This window comes from Mercenaria mercenaria, chromosome 17 (assembly GCF_021730395.1).
Source record: "Mercenaria mercenaria strain notata chromosome 17, MADL_Memer_1, whole genome shotgun sequence".
Lineage (NCBI taxonomy): Eukaryota > Metazoa > Mollusca > Bivalvia > Venerida > Veneridae > Mercenaria > Mercenaria mercenaria.
The window spans coordinates 239,566-258,052 of record NC_069377.1 but is presented as its reverse complement, the minus strand read 5'-3'; the positions used below and the strand labels follow the sequence as shown (position 1 = coordinate 258,052).

The 18,487-nt window shown below is 34.1% G+C and overlaps 4 protein-coding genes across 4 annotated transcripts in view; 1 reads left to right on the top strand and 3 right to left on the bottom strand.

Annotated features, from left to right (window-relative positions):
- The window catches only part of LOC123537544 (uncharacterized), a 276,487-nt gene that overhangs the window by 42,852 nt on the left and 215,148 nt on the right, over positions 1-18,487 (top strand). The gene's annotated exons all lie outside the window — the stretch shown is intronic.
- On the bottom strand, positions 13,102-13,862 carry LOC128550178 (uncharacterized). The gene is made up of 2 exons (XM_053528643.1): positions 13,719-13,862; positions 13,102-13,506 (listed from the first exon to the last, which is right to left on the bottom strand). The coding sequence occupies exons 1-2, from the start codon at positions 13,860-13,862 to the stop codon at positions 13,102-13,104; spliced, it is 549 nt and encodes a 182-aa protein (XP_053384618.1).
- LOC123536020 (uncharacterized) lies at positions 14,791-15,426 on the bottom strand. Its single transcript, XM_045318787.2, has one exon. The coding sequence runs from the start codon at positions 15,424-15,426 to the stop codon at positions 14,791-14,793; it is 636 nt and encodes a 211-aa protein (XP_045174722.2).
- LOC123536021 (uncharacterized) lies at positions 15,593-16,624 on the bottom strand. The gene has a single exon (XM_045318788.2). It carries the CDS (start codon positions 16,622-16,624, stop codon positions 15,593-15,595), a length of 1,032 nt encoding a protein of 343 aa, XP_045174723.2.

The window sequence follows — 18,487 nt, the reverse complement described above, 5'->3', positions numbered from 1 at the left end:
TCGTTGTAAGTTAAGTTGTTCCAACGATAAACATTTTCGCATTATTTAAAGCATCATTATATGATGTTGTCTTTTCGAAGCTGGCAACTGACACGACCTTGGCACATTGTAAAGATACCTGTGGTTTAATAATAGTATTATTGTTGCCAGAGAGTATAACAAAGTGTGTATTAATGGTTCTTCAATCGGTTGAGACAATGTCGAAATTTCCCGTGGCAATTCCATTATTACGAGTTTGTTTTATAATACTTTGTCTCCACCAATTCAGCCATTGTCCCAAAATGGCGAGAGTAAAAGTGTTAAGCTATATGTTGTACTGCCGTCAAGCGACGTTCAAGCGACGTGCAATACTGCAAACCAATGTTATTCCTCTTGCAACCTGCAAACTTGCAAGCATTGAGCGTTTAAACAATATTAGATTGTATTAGTCTTGCTAAAGACGTACTTAAACATGAAACAATTAACTATTGCACAATGTGATCATTATTTTGATCAGTTAAGAATGAAACGACAGCTGTACTTCTCATAGGTGTATAGAGATGAATTATTCCTGTACTGAGAACAAAAGATAACCTATTGTCTTCTTTAAAGAACATATGATCTCAACTTGACAACAGATCATTGCAAACTGAGTGCTATCGAACCTTTCTGTGCATTACAAACTTCCATTGTCCTTTAGCTTGCAAAATAAAACTACTGAGTTTATGTTTTAGTGATATTACCAAGTATAATGCGCAAGCTAACGCGAGTAAGAGAAGTAATACTAAAAGTGTATAATGTCATTATTGAGGGTCTTTCTTTCTTCGAAAAGATTTAGTTAGTGATGAATGTTCTTCCACATGCTATGTCTTCTAGTAAATATTAAATGTTGATGCCATAATGTTTGAACTTGCATAACAAATATCCCTATACATATGGAGTACTAGTATTTAATATGATTTTCAAACTCAAAATTGTCCTTCGCTACATGGATACAATCTAATCTTTAACAATATTAATGACAACTTAAACCTCATATGGAATCCTGTATTTATAAACAATAGTTACATTGAAGTTAACTTAAGGTATATATGAAAATACGAAGTCAGGTACCAGATTCTAATTCGTTAAATGAATGACACATATGTCTTGATGATAAAAGCGTACATGTCGAACTTTTCATGGTTAGTATCTACATTTTTGTCTGTATTTTTTATTTAATATTCTGTTTAATGTGTTATTACAAAAGTAATGAACAAATAATACGCAATATGAGTAAGTTTATATTACTTCTGTGTTGCGGACTTAAAGAGATTTTCATGAACATAAATGCAGTATGCCATTATGTATAAAAGATAATATGTAAGGGTAGATTTCCCGGAAGCACAGAACACCCAAAACACCCAAAACACAGCCATAAAACCATGTATCGCAAAGTAGGCCCACAACAAAAAGAAGCTATTATGGAAAAATATTGTAGACGGGTTGCTTCAAAAATCCAACAATAAGTACATTATAAATATATGCAAAATACAGAAAAATGAGGGTAGGGTGATAAGGGGTAGATAAAAGGGTCGGATATACGGGGAAGGTGGAGCACAAACCTAAAGACATAACGCTATATCCACACCATTTAAATTTTGGGTTGGGCGCGTGAAGTGTAAACCCTGTTCATGTGTGCATGCGTCCGTCCGTGTATTAGTCGTTTCTGGCTTATAACGTTATTTTGGTCCATTGGGTTTTGCTGTAGCATGGCACAAATGACCACCATAACAAGAGGATCTGTCGCGCATAATAACCATACCCTAACCTTCAGTGACAAATGTTTTATTCATGGATGAATTTTCAAATTCAAATAACTTGGCACAGATATTCACCATTACAAGACGTGTTACGTTTAGGACCAATACCCGTATCTTAATTGTCAAGGCCGATGTCCAAGACTTTAGGTCGTCTTTCCTGTCCGCACAATAAAATTTTAATTCATGCAAGAATAATAAAATAACTTGGCACAAGCATTTACTAGAATATGACGACGTGTCACTTTCAAGACCTATAACTTTAAGGTCAGTGTCACACCTTGTGTTCAAAGATTTTACCTGATGTTTCTTATCCAGTCTATAACTTTGTATGAGTGGATGGATATTCAAATGTCTTAGCACAACATTCACAATAAAAACACAACTTGTAACGTTCAAGACCAGTACCCTACATTAAAGTACAAGGGCACACTTTGAGATAAATGTTTTTATACAATTTGTTATACAGTCGATACCTTTTATATAAAGGGTATGCAGATAAATTTTAACAAACTTTTACCATAAAAATGGGATTCAAATCGTTCAAAGATGAAATAACTATTAAAGATATTTTTTCAATCCTTAAGCTCAGTATACTTGCTCCTTTTTGTATCCTTACATTAAAATGGGGATTTGTGTGGGAAGGGGTTCGCATCCTCTTCCTATGGACATATTTCTACTGTTTTTTTTTATTTCCGTTGATATTTATGCGAGTATTTCGTTTTAAGATGTTAAAGTGCCAACAAAAACAAAAATATTAATCCTGTAGACGCTGTGCAATGGATGTATCTCGCGATTTTTGAAATTAACTATATCATGCAATATTACATAATTATACTAATTTTATCAACATGTATTTATCGGCTTTAACCACATATAAATGAATTATTTAAAGGTAAGCGTGTACTATTGCGTGTAAATCACGTATTTATTTAGAAACCAAATGTGTATTGTACTATTTATTTGAACTGTCAAAACATGTTCCCAGCTTTCATTATATTCTATCCACGGCTATATAAGATTAACACGAAAGCCAGAAACATGTTTTGACAGTTCAAATAAATAGTACAATACATATGAACTGTACAAAAGAATAACAACAAAAAAAAAATATTGTGCCAGGTTTTTCCATTGCATTGAAATCAACCAAATCAGATTGACAAATGTTGTAGCACATGAGCTGTATAGTAGTCTGTGTGCATGCGAGTATCGTTAATGCGTGTCACTACCAGGGGCGCTCGGCGGGATAGTCGGAAGGAAATTTGTCAGTGATCGTATTGGCGGAGGATAATTTAGCATGTATACTGGAATCTGACTGGTAGTGGTGGTCGTGCTAGTTGATTAGCAGGATGGTCGCCTTTCTGGACGAGCGACCATTGCATTTTAGAATAAATTATTCCGTTCTTTGAAAAATCTGTCTTATTAGCGAGATGGTCTTAATTCTGGGATGGTCATAAGTAGGAATTCCACTATAATATTATACCGCTTCGGGATAAAAGGTTTTTAAAGAAAGAAATTCATTAGAGTATTTGTAATATAAAGATAAGCTAATGTTTGCTATTGATATTGTAACAATAGTCTTTCTCCTTGTAACAGTTACGCCATCTGTTGACAAGTCTAATTAAGCGAAACTATGAAGTTATTTAAATCGATTGCATTTCTGAAAACAATTTAACGATTTCAATTAAAGGGGGATTCATAACGAATGTCGCATAAATCTACCATACAAAGTGATGCAAACTATATCAAAATAGATATTGACTATGTCAGTTTCGCATTATTATTGTATTAAGGTAGCAATTAATAGCACAACAAATACAAGCATTATTTTCAGCCGTACATAATATTGAATGGCGAAATATAAAAAACAAAACGATTATCTTTATAATGTCTATATTTCTAAAACAACTGGATGTCTTAAATGTGAAATAAGAATTTTAAGTGAGCATCGTGTTTTAGAATAATATTTAGGTCTTGGACTACGGCTCGTGTATTTATTATGAAATGTGAAACCGGATGTATTTTAACTCAAGGACGTCTAAGAAAAAGCTATTTTAGAGACACATAGTTTCTTGTAAGGCGTTAAGGTGATGACAATGTTTTCGGCGATGGACAAAGACCAGGCTTTCAATGTCAGTCTGGTAAGTCTTTTATAAGTAAACATGATACTGTTCTGTCCTGAGTACAGCAGATTTAAAGCACACATGCTAATGTATGGTTCGTTATTCTGTGGTCCTTTTCATTTACAAGTATTTTTAATAGGTATGGCTATTTCAATTCTACTTTATAAATCATTACTCTTAAACCAATATGTAGAAACAAGGAGAAGAGGACTTCTAAAGATATTTTTGTAGTTTAAAAATTAGGATTTGTCCTTTTTACTGCCCATGATCTGATACGTAGAAAACGACAAACTCATTATTTCATGAAAAATGTATTTCATAAAATAGTATGTGAAGGTAAGCTGGGCAACGAAACATTTACTCTTACTGAAAATGTAGCAGTTTGTACTTTTGAACAGTTCTTTAACTATCATATTGAAAATAAATAAATGCTACATTTTATGTAAGAGTCTCAACAATTTGTATGCCCGCAGAAATGTGTTAGACAATCAATATTACTAAATACAATGACAAAGAAATTTTACATTTCATGTTAAGTATAGAACACGTAGTTTTAATACAGGACCCAATGTATGTCCAAAACTCAAGAAGCTTTGGCAGAAAGTCTGTCCTGCTTCTTCAAATTTGAAAAGTATATAATTTACCATGTGATAGCAGTGGTCCATGTAGGAGGTAACAAACACGTTAAATGAATCTTGTTGATACTGTGATGCACATTTAGAGGTTTGCTCATTTCAAGGATTTAAATTAATAACATATTTTCTTCCTCTGATCATTAGCGTCAATAAATGACATTGCCTGTGTAGGCGCTTGCTACGTCAAGATTTTCGTAATGTTATACATTTGACATTTAAAAATGTTGTTTGCCGAAAATATAGCCAGCTTTATTTTTTCAAAATATGACAAAAGGTTTATACCTATATTAGCTTATGTGCTGACTAAGATATTCTGAATGTTCGGAGGAATTTGATAAAAGTGAAAAATATGTAAATTAGAAATATAATATATACATGTATCAACTGTATTATTTGGATTTTAACAGCAAATATAATCTAGCCCTTGGTTATTGTATCAGGTTGAAATCATCTGCGTGTGCATATCTAGCATTTGAATATATTTAGAACCAAATCTAGTTTAGTTCAGTTTTACTTTCCTTTGACTTGATTTATGTAAAAGATTCAAGTTTTATTCAGTCGACATATTACAGGCTGTAACTAATGTTATTCTATATCTATTTTATCTATCCAATCTCGAACGTTCATTTGCAACACGTGACCGCACAATATATTACGGTATTTGGACGCACGTGCGTACAAAAATCTTGTATTTTCTGTATTCGGACGCATGTGCGTGCCAAAAATTCTGTATTTTCTATATTTGGACAGTCCCATGTTAAACATACGATAAAGCCCGAAACACGTGAAAATGTTCCGAATGTAAATCGGATGTAGTAGGCGCTCTATGTACAAAGTTTGATTATGCGTTGTGTTTGTTTACAACACACAAAAACGATTCAAGTGATGGTAATGCTATCTGATTTAGAACAAGTTTCAGAAGAAGAACAGGTTTTCCCAAATAGAAATTATATAGATCTAGATCTATACAGATATAATTGGAAGAAAATCTTATTGATTGGAAAAATCTATTATTTTGTCACAGGTTGAGAACATTTTGAATGGCAGAGGCTAGGGGTCTGGCAACCGGACCTCTAGACAACCCGTACAGGAAAACTGCAAATTTAGACTTGTCCGTTCTCTAAATCCAACATTTTTCATCCGATCTTCACCAAACTTGCTGTCAATGTTTGTGGGCATAATATCTCGGCGTAATATGTGAACATCCGTGGCAGCGGGAGGGCGGTCGGCATCCAAAGCATGTCCGCTCTTTAATTCAGTTTTCATCGGATCTTCACTAAACTTATTTGTGGGCATAATATCTCAGCCAAGTATTGTAACCACCCAAATCGCCAAATAGCTGTTGTAGGGAGGTTGCACCTTATAATCCAATTAATACTGATACGCAGAAAAACAACATTCAATGAAAAACGTATATTACGTATGAAGTGAAATAAATATAGAATGAAAAAGGCTATTTAGGGCCTAACATTGTTCTGCATAATATATATTTGCACTCATACTAAGCTGGGAAAATACAGAAAAGGCAGGAATACAATGTTCAGTGAAACATTTTTAATTTAAACTAAGATAAAATAGATATAGAATAAAAAGGTTACTTAACATTGTACTGTACAATACGAGATATATTTGGACTCGTACCAAGCTGAGAAAACCATATTGGACGAGCCGCTAGGCGACATCCAATATGGTTTTCTCAGCTGGATACTCGTCCAAATATATCTCCGTATTGTACAGAACAATGTTAAATAACCTAATAGTATCTTAATTAAACATGTATGCATGATTGTGATATTTATATTTCTTATCAATTCAATACAAGTTATGTTTCATTGACATGGTACAGTGTATAAATAATGTTGTTGTTTGTTGGGGTTTTTTTGTCAATTAATTATAAAATACACTCTTTCTGGCTGTGATTGCTGTGCTTCGTACATCCGGGAAATCTTCTCAAACCTTTTGTTTTTTAGAATTCCGCAGCTTATTTTGTAGTGTTTTTGTCAGTAGATGTCAATGTCAATGGCCTGATATCTGAAACAAGGTCATAACATTAAATGATATACACATTACATTTCTTATAGTGATGCAAGTTTTCGCAGGGATTTCGAAATACAGTCAACTTTCAATCAGACAACAACAAAATGAATTTCACAACAGTCTGCAAACCTTCGATTCTGCAAATAATTTATTAAACCCCTGCTTATAAAAATGTACCAAGGACACATGGACAATGCTAGTCTGCACGAATCTGTCACTGAAAATTTACTGACTGAATAGCGAACAGGCAGACCATAATCAGTCTACACGGACTTGGTCTGCACTGGTCGCAAAGGCAGAATCATTTGCCGCCAGTAGGCTGAAGGTTAAAAGCGGGACGATGAAATCGACTTTTCCTCTTCAAATTTTTTTTTTCTATTTTATACTGGTATCGTATTATGTAACATATTAATCTAATGTGTCTCATGAGTTAGCATCACTTTTATATTACCCAGCATAGCCATTGGCACTTAAATGCTCAACAGTGGTAACAGATTAGACTCAACAGTCCTCCAAAAGGGTTGACCTTACGTCGTTTTATCCTGCGTAAGACCGGGCCTACGGTCTTTACTACCAATAATTTGCTGCACTAGCTAATATAGATATCCGTGGCTATATTTCACTAGAATATTTTATGTTAAGATATTAACTTCACATGCAGAAAATCCTCATCAAATATATTTAACTTTACTAGATTTATAAATTAATAGTGTATGTAGAGCTACATGCATAATCAAATGTCATGCTGTAACAGTCCAGTCGGATTGTTTAAACATTTCCAGTTTTTTAGTGGTGGTACACATTTATACTGTGTTCTGCCATATATGTATGAATTATGTACTACTAGTATTTGTAACCTAATGCATAGTACTGTTAATAGACATAAACTTGTTAATTCTATGTTTACATATTAAACTGTCTTAAGTATTTGCTCATTTTTTTTAAAATATGAAATTTGGAACTACATGTAGTATATCTTTAAGAAAAAAGTATTGCAACTTCCTTGATAGCACGGATGTTGTCTAGATACACTTGTTTACAGTATGTACTCGTAGCACACGTCTTGGTTAGGTATTATCATTTCTTTGAAAACCATGTTTGAAAAACCTAAACAAAATCATCAATACATTGCCTTGTTTATAACAATCTGTCAAAGAACCTCAGCAAATAGACAATGTTATCTAAGGAAATTCTATTTAAGTAGGCGCGATGGACACTATGATTTTGTTCAACTGGGTACTACTTTCTTCTCTAAAAGCTATTTAAATGTTTCATGTAACAAATGTTGTATATCAAAAACAAATCGAAAGTGCACTTGAATTTCCCCTCCACTTACTGTTTTGATCTTTGGATAAAAACTGGAAAAAACACGTCAAATGACATGTAAGAAAGTGTATTTGAGACGAGCGGATAAACCTGTGTACAAAAAGTCTAAACATTATGATGTTCTTACAAAAAGCCAACTTGTCCCGATACATTTAATAGTAGGAATTTCCACGTAAAACACCGGTTTTCAAATAGTACATGAAGAAATGGGCCTTTCACTACATAATTATTGAATACAATTCTTAACAATAGTTAATGAGATACCTATTGGTTCTTGTCAGTTAAATACCTTTTCCGTGTGTAATTGCTCATCAAATGTATTCTCACGCTGTGATCATGTACAAACAGGTCTCTAATTAACTGACTTTAGCTGTATATCAACTTCAGAACAGTAGTGAATGTGAACAGTCTCATATAATAGAACTTTGTCAAGTGAATACGTTTCTGATTTCAACATCAAATGGAATGTGCGAATAAACCACCACAAAATGTTTAGCAGTGGCTCTGTTGCATTAAGGCCGCTGGCTTCGAATCACTAACCCTGAATATGTATGTCCGAGCTCCATTTTGGTCGCCTTGTGATGAAGCCATCAAAAAGTTATTTGATTAAAAGTCGGTGTCAAAAGCTAATTATTGGTATCTTATAATAACAACAACAACTTTAAGAATGTACTATCACCAAAGTAGATTCATTTTATTTTACAGCTAGTGAAGTCACCCATTCTGAATATATATGTTAGCGCTTAGTCATTAAGAAATTTTCTGTCACAAATACCGCAACTGTTACAGCTATTCGTCTATAAAAGTGGGAGTGTTCATAACTATTAGTCTTAAATCAAACGATTCAATAGTTAATATGCTAATATGATAATTATTTTGGGAAAAACATATAAACACTTTTGTGCGAAAAGCTAACGTTAGAGTTTCACGATGAGCAAAGATCCGGATCAGCCTGCACACCATACTGTTCATTTATTAATTCAGTACTTTTTCAGATCCGACTGCACGGATGTTTACTGGTCGCTAAATCCTAACGTTGGTTTTTGCACAGCTGCGCTAAATCATTTCTATATTTTAAATGTCGCAATTGTCAATACAGAAATGATGATTTGAATTTGTTGTTAATTTGTTTTCTCTAAATAATGATTTCAACTTAAGCTTTATGCATTTAGGGTAACACATTATTTATTATATATATAACATGTCTGAAATATGAACCTGTTTACATCAGGGTTAATGAAACAAAGGACACAGCAGAAAAGAATTATTAGAACATGTAGGTATCTTGTTACGCATTGTTTATCAAAACACACCATCTCCACCGTCCGCCGTGCTAAAAGGTAATATGACATCGCTTTTATACAAACACTAACTTTCATGAGATTATTTCTTCAATTTATAACATTAAACAACAGTTGTGTTGCCATTTGGTCATTCTTTTGCTCGGCAATAGATCATTCTCGGTCAAAAGCACATTGAAGAATTCGGTTGAATATGCCCTGGCACACCCGAGGGCTACAGTTAATTCATTAAATGTTACAATCTTGGATAATTTAATAATTCTAATAACATAATGGAAAAAAAACATTGTTCAAGTACATTTAAATTTCAAAATAATCCATGTGCTTTTTAACATCAAACATATTTTTCAACATTGACTTTCTTGTAACTGATATAAATAAACGACGTAAAAGAAATAGAAGGTCATAGGTGTAACTTAAGGCTTTTATGACCTGTGTATTTCTGGAAACTGCATTCAAAGAGTAAATGCTTGAAATCAGTCATTTGTATAAGACCCTATTTATGGAACCAAAAAAAGGACATTTTGTTGTAATGAAAAGGTTTGCTACTTAGACCCATTCTAGTCACTGAGAAATATATACTGAATACAAAATTAGTATTTGCTTTTTTAAATGCATATATATGCTATTTGATATATAATGGTACCACATACGAACTTTCAATATGTACACAGGCGTACCTGCAACAGCTTAATATAGCGGCCGAGTATCAGCTTTTTAGTATTGAAATGTAATTGCAATATGGCTAGAAATCAAACGTTCGTGTTAAAGATGTGTAGCCGGATGGTAAACAATTAATAGATATAATTGATGATCTAACAAACTATCACACTGGAATTTCCCTAGACTGTCGAAAGTGACGTCACCAATGCCATTGATAATAACATAAACATGTCATGTATAAATAGCATGCATAAACTGTAGTACAAAAATCATGATAAAGTAGGATACGAGGAAAACAAAAGTTCAATATGCGAATGAAATAGTTTCTACTTTTGCAATCGCCGTTTACGTAGAACGTTATACATGTAGTATATTTGTAATAATTAAAATACTGAAAGATTTTCAATGCAGAAACGGAAATGCCCGGTAAATATTTTCCTACTGCGCTATTTTGTATGTGTATGTTGGCAGCATACAGTATTTTACATATGACAACATTAAATTAAGTAGATTTAATTGCGGGGTGGGGGTGAAATGTTGGATTGAAATACCTTGACACAAAAGATCACCATATTAATACGACGTGTAGCATGAAAAATCCGTGTCCTTATTTTAAAGGTCAAGGTCATACTTGCGTTTGCTTACCCTCCTTGGAAAGTTTTGTACAAAAATACAAAAGTTAAAGACCGGACCTAAACAATAAAGCAAAATCGTTGATCATTTGTGACCTTGCCTCTAGGTTAGAACTTTCGACCTTAAACGCAACACATCTCTAGAAATGGTAAATGTTTATTCCAAGTTGTAAAGTGGATATCCATCCATTCATAAAAATGTGATACACCAAACACGAAACATTATACTTTTAGTTCTAAATGTGACATAGACCTTAAAAGGTACAGACTTTGAATATGACACTTTATCTTGTTATGTTGAATGTTTGTACCATGATATTTAATTATTCATGCATGCATGAAAAGTTTTGGAGCAGTAAAAGGACATTGACCTTTGAGCTAGGAGTCTTGATATTGCACGCTACACGTCAACTTATGTGGTAGTCATTATGCAATGGTATTTTGATATCCAGGAATGCATTAATTTCTAGAGACGAGAAAATTAATGACTTGGCAATTTAGAACTTCCGTGACCTTTGAGCTAGGAGTATTGATATTGCACACGACAATCAATCTTGTAATGGAAAAAATGTGCCAAGTTGCCAAGTGTTTGAATAACCATGCGTGCATAAAAAGTTACAAAAAGGACAATAAACTTTAAATATTTTACAACTAAGAGTGACCTTGTCCTTCGAGCGAGCGGCACACCGTCTTGTTATTTGTTATGGCGGTTATTTCAAGTTATTTCAAAATCCATCAGTGTACAACAAAGGTAGAGCAAACGCAATATTGTGCACACACGGACTCGCGCTAAAACGCGTCCATACACGTACAGATGTTACACTATATGCGCTACACCCATTCAAACTTACTCTAGTTATTTTCTCTTCCCGTCGAATCATTAGTAGATCAAATTTACCTGCACCGGTTCGCGGGACCACATTTCAATGTGGTGGAGATTCACTTTTGAACACACATTGAATACAAAACACATTTGACAATTTACTATTTCTTTTAATTTTAAATCATTCTCAGAATACTAACAATTTTCTTTCCAAATAATGAATACAAATAATATATAATTTCAAACGCACCTTTTCCGAGATAAAATTGACTATAATACTTCCATATAATTTCTTGTGTGAATGTAAAAATACTGCCGTAAAAACCCGTGTATTTATAATAAAGTATCCCGCCAAAAATGAAAATGCACAATAAAAGTGTAGAAATCGTGAAATACGTGAATTTTTCCCGCCTTTTATGAAGTCATAATAGGAGCAAAGAAATATAATAAAACTTAAATAATATGAGGAGTAAAGAGATCGAAGATAGAAGAATTTTCTGAGGAGCAAAGAATTACTTATTAACATCTAAGTATAGCTATAATTAGTTTTATCGAAAAATCACATGTTTAGGTGATCAAAAATAACGTTTCCTTAAACAAATATTGTGATTTATAAACAATTTCATATAAATATAAACAAAATATACAAAAACATCGTGTATTCCACGACACTCCTGCCACGGAGGAAGATTCATAGTGTTCATGATTATAAACAAGAGAAATACAATCCTTTAAATCCTCATTTCAGTTTTCTGTGTAGAACCACACATCATCCTTATGATCACTATTGCTATGCTGTTGTCAACATCTCTTTTCAGTTTCGTCATCAGTCACTGTACTATCATCCTTAACATTTTCATTCTTTTTATCTTCAATCATTTTACCATCATCGTCATCTTTTATCCGATATTTTTTTTTTATTTTCATCTCTAACTGAATTATTTTCGTCTTCAACAATGACCACTTTTATCATCACTTTTAATACTATCATTGAATATGTAGCACAGAACTTCAAAACTCAACTGCCTTTATACAAACTCACAAAGAATAACACTTTCTTTGAATATATAAAACACAACTGTCAAATTAAACTGTCTTTATACAAGCTCACAAAGAATAACACTATTTTTGAATATATACACACAAAACAAATAGGTCATCAACTCATATTTAGTTCCTTTAATTCCTTCTGAAAAACAAAACTCAACAACCTTTACACAAAGCACAAGGAATAAAATTATCATTAAATATATAATACACACAGCATGAACCATTCAGTCATGCTTAGTTCTTTTAATTTTAATAAAATCCAGACATGAATGTAATCATAAATCTAAAACTGCCATCGAATCTAACACCACAAATATTTCATTTTACTGAATAAATTCCTCTTACAGGAATTTACTTTAATCACTATTTAACAGGTCCTTGATCCTTCGTTTTGCAAGATCTGCAGCTTTACGTACCACACGTCTACTTTGATCTTTTGTCGGTTGAATATGAATGTTTCCTCTTTGATCCTCTGTCGATGTCTTCACTTCAGATTCTCTCTGGCTGTAACACTCAATTCGGTAAAGTAAATTCAAAGGTCTACCAAGAACTTTCCCGGAAGTTATTTTCACTTTTGCAGATCTGATCTGCTCATCCCGACTTTGAAGAAACTCACATATGCGTCCCATTCTCCAAACACCGCGAGGCAAGTCATCTTTTATCAGAACCACATCTCCAACTTGAGCACTATAATGTGACTGTTTGTTCGTTGACTAATTCTGACTGCATACATTCACGAAGGTTTGTCAGATACTCTTCTCTCCAGATCCTCCAGAATTCGTTTAAGACACGTTGCCCCTTTTTTCCATATTGTCAGAAGTTTAACACTTGTGTTTTTATACGGTGAATAGTCAGAATCAGTGTCTTCTTTGGTTGTTTCTGGAATACCAATTTTCGGGTTCAAACTCAGAAAATGATTTGGTGTAAGTGTAATGTTTAAGTTAATGGCATCGTTGACATACACCAATGGTCTTGAATTTGCTGTTGCTTCAACTTCCTTCAACAGTGTTTGTAACTGAATTAAAGTGAGCAGTTTATGACCTAAAGATTTACGAAGCGATCTTTTTACAACTTCTACCAATCTTTCATATGCTCCTCCCATCCAAGGAGCCAATCTACAATGAATTTCCATTTGATTCTGGAATTGGCAACATAGGACTGCACTTCATCATTTTGGCAAACACGTCTCCAAATAGTTTTTATTGTTTCACTTGCAGCCTTGAATTGAGAGGCATTATCACTAAGAATTTCTGTCGGTGTACCTCTTTGAGATACAAATGGTTTGAAACAAAATAGGAATTCCTCTGCAGACATGTCTTGTAAGAGTTCCATATGAATAGCTCTAGTTACCAGGCAAGTGACTAGGCACACCCATGTCTTCCTTGGTCCATCCTTTGTTTTTATTTGGAGTGGTCCGAAATAATCAAGTCCAATTTTCGAAGAAAGAAGTGACTCCTGTACTCTAGAAGATGGCAAAGGCGCAAACGCCGGCATCTTGTATGGTCCGCCTTCAAAGTAACGACAAGTTCTACACTTTCGTAACACAGATTTCACCATGGAACGTCCTTGAGGAATTCAGAATCTGAATCGCACCTGAGAAAGTGTCTGCGAAAAACCACTATGAAAGTTTTATTTATGAATCTTTTCAATAATCAAGAGCGTAAACCATTAACATTTTGGGAGTAAGATCGGTTGTCTTGCTCCTTCCGTCAATCCTGAATTTTTTAATCTGCCTCTACTCCTAAGAATTCCTTCATCATCGATGAAAAGTCCTAGCTGTCTCTAGAGAGTTGCCATTTTCTTATTATATATTCCAGTCAAAGTTTCATTGAAATTTTTCTTCTGTAAATACACGATCTACATTTTCTCCGAAACTTCCAATTCTTTAGACGTCAATGAACCACTTTCACATTGTTGTATCTTGATTTTCTTTATGAATCGTAAAGCGAAGGCAGTTGTACGAATCAATTTATCAAGAGAAGAGAACTTTGTACTTTCTATCCCAAAAGGAGCACATATATTGTCACGGATACGGTCTTTATCTATTGTATTTGAAATTAACACATTTTCCTCGTCATGAAAAACGGTCTCTATATTTCCAGAATTACTTTTCACAACCCTTGTACTTTCCATCTCTGTATCCGAATCTTCAGTATCATTATTCACTATTTCAGAGGACATCTCGAGGCTTTCTGTTAGCCATTCTGGACCATTCAACCAAAGTTTGTTGTCGTACAAATCAGTTATAGTCGCTCCTCTCGTTGCAATGTCCGCTGGGTTTTCCTTTGAATTCACATAGCTAATCCTAGTTGCGTCATATGACTTGATCTCTTTGATTCGGTTATTAACGGACATAGGTAATGATTTATTTGTTTTCAACCATCCTATCACACATTGTGAATCCGTCCAAATATATGATCCATTAATTTCCAGTTAGTTTCAATTGCTCATGTACACATTTCAAACACCTCACACCTATTAAGACACCCATTAATTCTAGCCGTGGTACTGACATCGTTTTAACGGGTGCTACACGTGATTTGGCAAACACAAGATCAACTTTCACATCGCTACTACTCTTCTGATAAAGGTAGACAGTAGTTGCATACGACTTCAGAGATGCGTCACAAAAACACAGTAAAGTGTATGTAATATGCTCCTCATGTTTCATGGACAAGCATCTTTGGAATGAAAACTTTGAGATCTTACTCACGTCTGACCTTATTTCTGACCATGTTTCTTTTATTTCTTCATCTTCTATCACATCATCCCATGAAAGCTTTTGTTTCCAAAGATCTTGTAACAATAGTGTTACTTTGAGCAGTGTAGGAGAAATCATTCCTAATGGATCAAACACTGATGCAATCACCTTGAGAATCAATCTCTTTGTCAAGCCATTGTTTTCATTTACTATGTTAGGTTGTTTTATTGAAAATGTATCCAACTGATGATTCCAAGTATGACCAAGAACACTGGTTTCTTTCATTTCAGCCCGATCTTGCAAGGCTATTGAATTATTCACTTTATCATTGTTTGATAGCCATGCCCTTAGATTCATGGAAGCATCATTGAATATTTCCTTTGACTTCAAATAGAGGTCAATAGCGTCAGTTTCTGTTTTTCTCCAGTCACAGCGTTGTCAACATAGATGTCATTTGGCTAGCTATTTCTGTGTCATATTTTTCCAAATGGCTTTCTACTGTGGCACCCAGTAGGAAGAGGCTTCAAATCACGCCGAATGGTACACGACAGAATCTATATTCTTGTATATTTTCCGTCTCAGTAGTTGGATTTTCACATGATTTCAACCAGAGAAATCTAGTCACATTACGTTCACTTTCTTGTAAGCCTATGTGAAGGAATGCCTTTTCTATGTCTGCTATGATAGCTATATTATGTAGGCGAAATCTCATCAAAAGTCCACATAAATCATGGAGCAGTACTGGTCCTCGATACAAGCATTCATTTAAACTGTTGTATTCTGGTTTACATTTAGAAGAAGTATCGTAAACTATGCGTACTTTTGTTGACTTTTGAGGATTCATCACTGCATGATGTGGTATATAGTGTATCCTATCACCTTTGGTATCATTTACTTCCTCTATAATTCCTTTCCTTAGTTGCTCCTGAATAACAGAATCATACTTTTCCAACAGTTCTGGTTTATTTCTTGACCTTTTAACACACGATTTGAATCGCCCATACGACAGTTCTTTATTCACTGGCAACACTTCTTTCCCTTCCTTCCAAGGCCTAGTAACGTAATATCTTCCGTTTTCAATTGTAAATTCTTTCATGATCTCTTTATCCTCAGATGTAACTTTGTTATCCACAACAGCTATAGCTTCAATGTTCCAAAGGTCTTCGAATTCCGGTTTCGTAGGAATCGAACTATCAATACTTTGAAAACCTTGTGTTTTAGTTCCACTGTTCCCGTATGTTAAAATCAACATATTTTTTTCGCTTCCTGTTTCATCACAATTTTCGTCTGTTCTTCCTGTAAGTAACCAACCTAACTTAGATCCAAGCAGGTATAATCCAGGCTGAATTTCTATTCTTTGTGACAATACAATATCAAGATAGAAGTCGTTGCCTATCAGTAACTCAATACTTGAATATTCACTCCCTTTTGGAATAGTATCTGCTAAATCTACACTGTGAATTATGTCTTTGACGCCATCTTTTCTCAACACGCTTATTTGTCTCCTTTGTATAGTTCCACTTATGACAGGAACAATACTTGCAGTTATGTTCATATGTTCTCCATTTTTCAATTTGAGACGTAACGTTGTTCATTGTGTGCGAACTCTTTTTATGTCTTTGCTCCCAAATGTCACCAACTTTATTTCTTCTTCCTTTTCTTTCTTTAAGTTTATTTTCTCTGCTAGTTTTTCCGTAATATATGTCCTTTGTGAGCCACAATCTAATAGGATTCTCACATCAGCACATTTGTTGTTATGAGGACTCACGATCTCCGCCTTAGCAGTTTGCATCAGAACCATTTCTCCCGAGGATATCATTACATTTTCTTCTGATATATTAGCTGCCTCGGTAGAGTCGATTCCTTCAGCTTCTTCAATTTTGTTTTGTGTTGTTTCTCCTGATACATTTGCTGTTTCTCTCCTCACTGGACCTTTAAACATTTTTGGACAGAGACTCCGATGATGTACATTTGATTTGTCACAGTAAACACAGATTCTACTACTTTTACAGTCAGAAGACGTGTGCCCTTCCCTTAAACATCTAAAACAACATCCATTTAGTTTTGATTTTCTTTCATCAATGGTTTTGTATTTAACACATTCATCACTCAAGTGATTCTTGTTGCAATATCTACATGTCCTAGCAGACTGAAACGAAGAACCATCTTTTTCATTTTCAACTTATACTCCTCCTGAATGGTTTGACGTGGACGGTCCTTTATAACCACTGAAATTACTCAAAGGTTTACTTTTTGGAGGTCTTGATTTATTTACATATTGAACTGAGTCACCTTGAGGTTTTGGTTTGTCAGATTTTTCCCTTGAAACTATGTACTGACGGAGCAGATCGCGCAAATTTTGAATAGATCACTTATTGTCAGCATCTTTCTGTAGTTCAAGTTGAAGAAGAACTTCATTGGGAAGCTTGCTCCTTATCATAGACACGGAAACGTGTTGTTCTAAATTTTCATGCATCACTTCTAAACTTCTTAAATGACGTTCAATCTTGTCAAAAAAGAATCTCAATCCTTCTGTAGTATTCTTCGGTGGTATGACATTCATGATACCCTTGTAGTGTAAATCAATTATATCTTGTTGGTCGCCAAATCTTTCGCGAAGAATCTGAATTGCTACACTATAATTCTCGTTTGATAATGTCAAACCAATAATAGCACTTCTGGCTTCACCCACTAACTTTCCCTTTAAATAATTGAACTTATCTACAGGTGAAAGTATATCATTTTTGTGTATGGCACTTTCAAAGGAATCCCAGAATTCAGTCCATTGAAGTCGATTTCCATTTTTGGTGATTTCACCGTGTTTGCACTTTTAATCTTCAAATTATATTGTTTTTCGAAAAACTGTTGTTGCACCTCCATTTGCTCCTCATTCCTCTTTTGTTGTTTTTCAAAAAAATCTTGTTGCATCTTCATTTGAAGTTCACACATTTTTTGTATTACAGTATCTGCTCCTTTTTTTACCTCTGGTTTCGATTCTTCATTTTGTTTCGTAATGTCCCTTTGAACGCTTTCAATTTTATACACAACACTCATTGCTTTATCCTGCAAGACTGAATCATTGTCTATCACTGTTTGTAAGAATTCACTATCACTATCTCCGATGGCTAGTGCAATTTTTTCAGACTGAATAGCCGGCTTTTCCATGTAAGCATTGATCTTTAACTTGCATTCCTGTAATTTGTGTTCTAATTCAGTATGTTCCTCGCTTACCATGAATTCTGATCTAGATACCATTAGGTACTCTCCATTTTCTATCTCTTTATTCACAAAATTATAAAAACGTATCCGTACACCTTTTAAATATGACAAATTAGTATCTCCCATAATGAATTATTCACACCTGTATTCCACTTAATGAAATAGAATTGATATAAACTATATCATAATAAAAATGTAC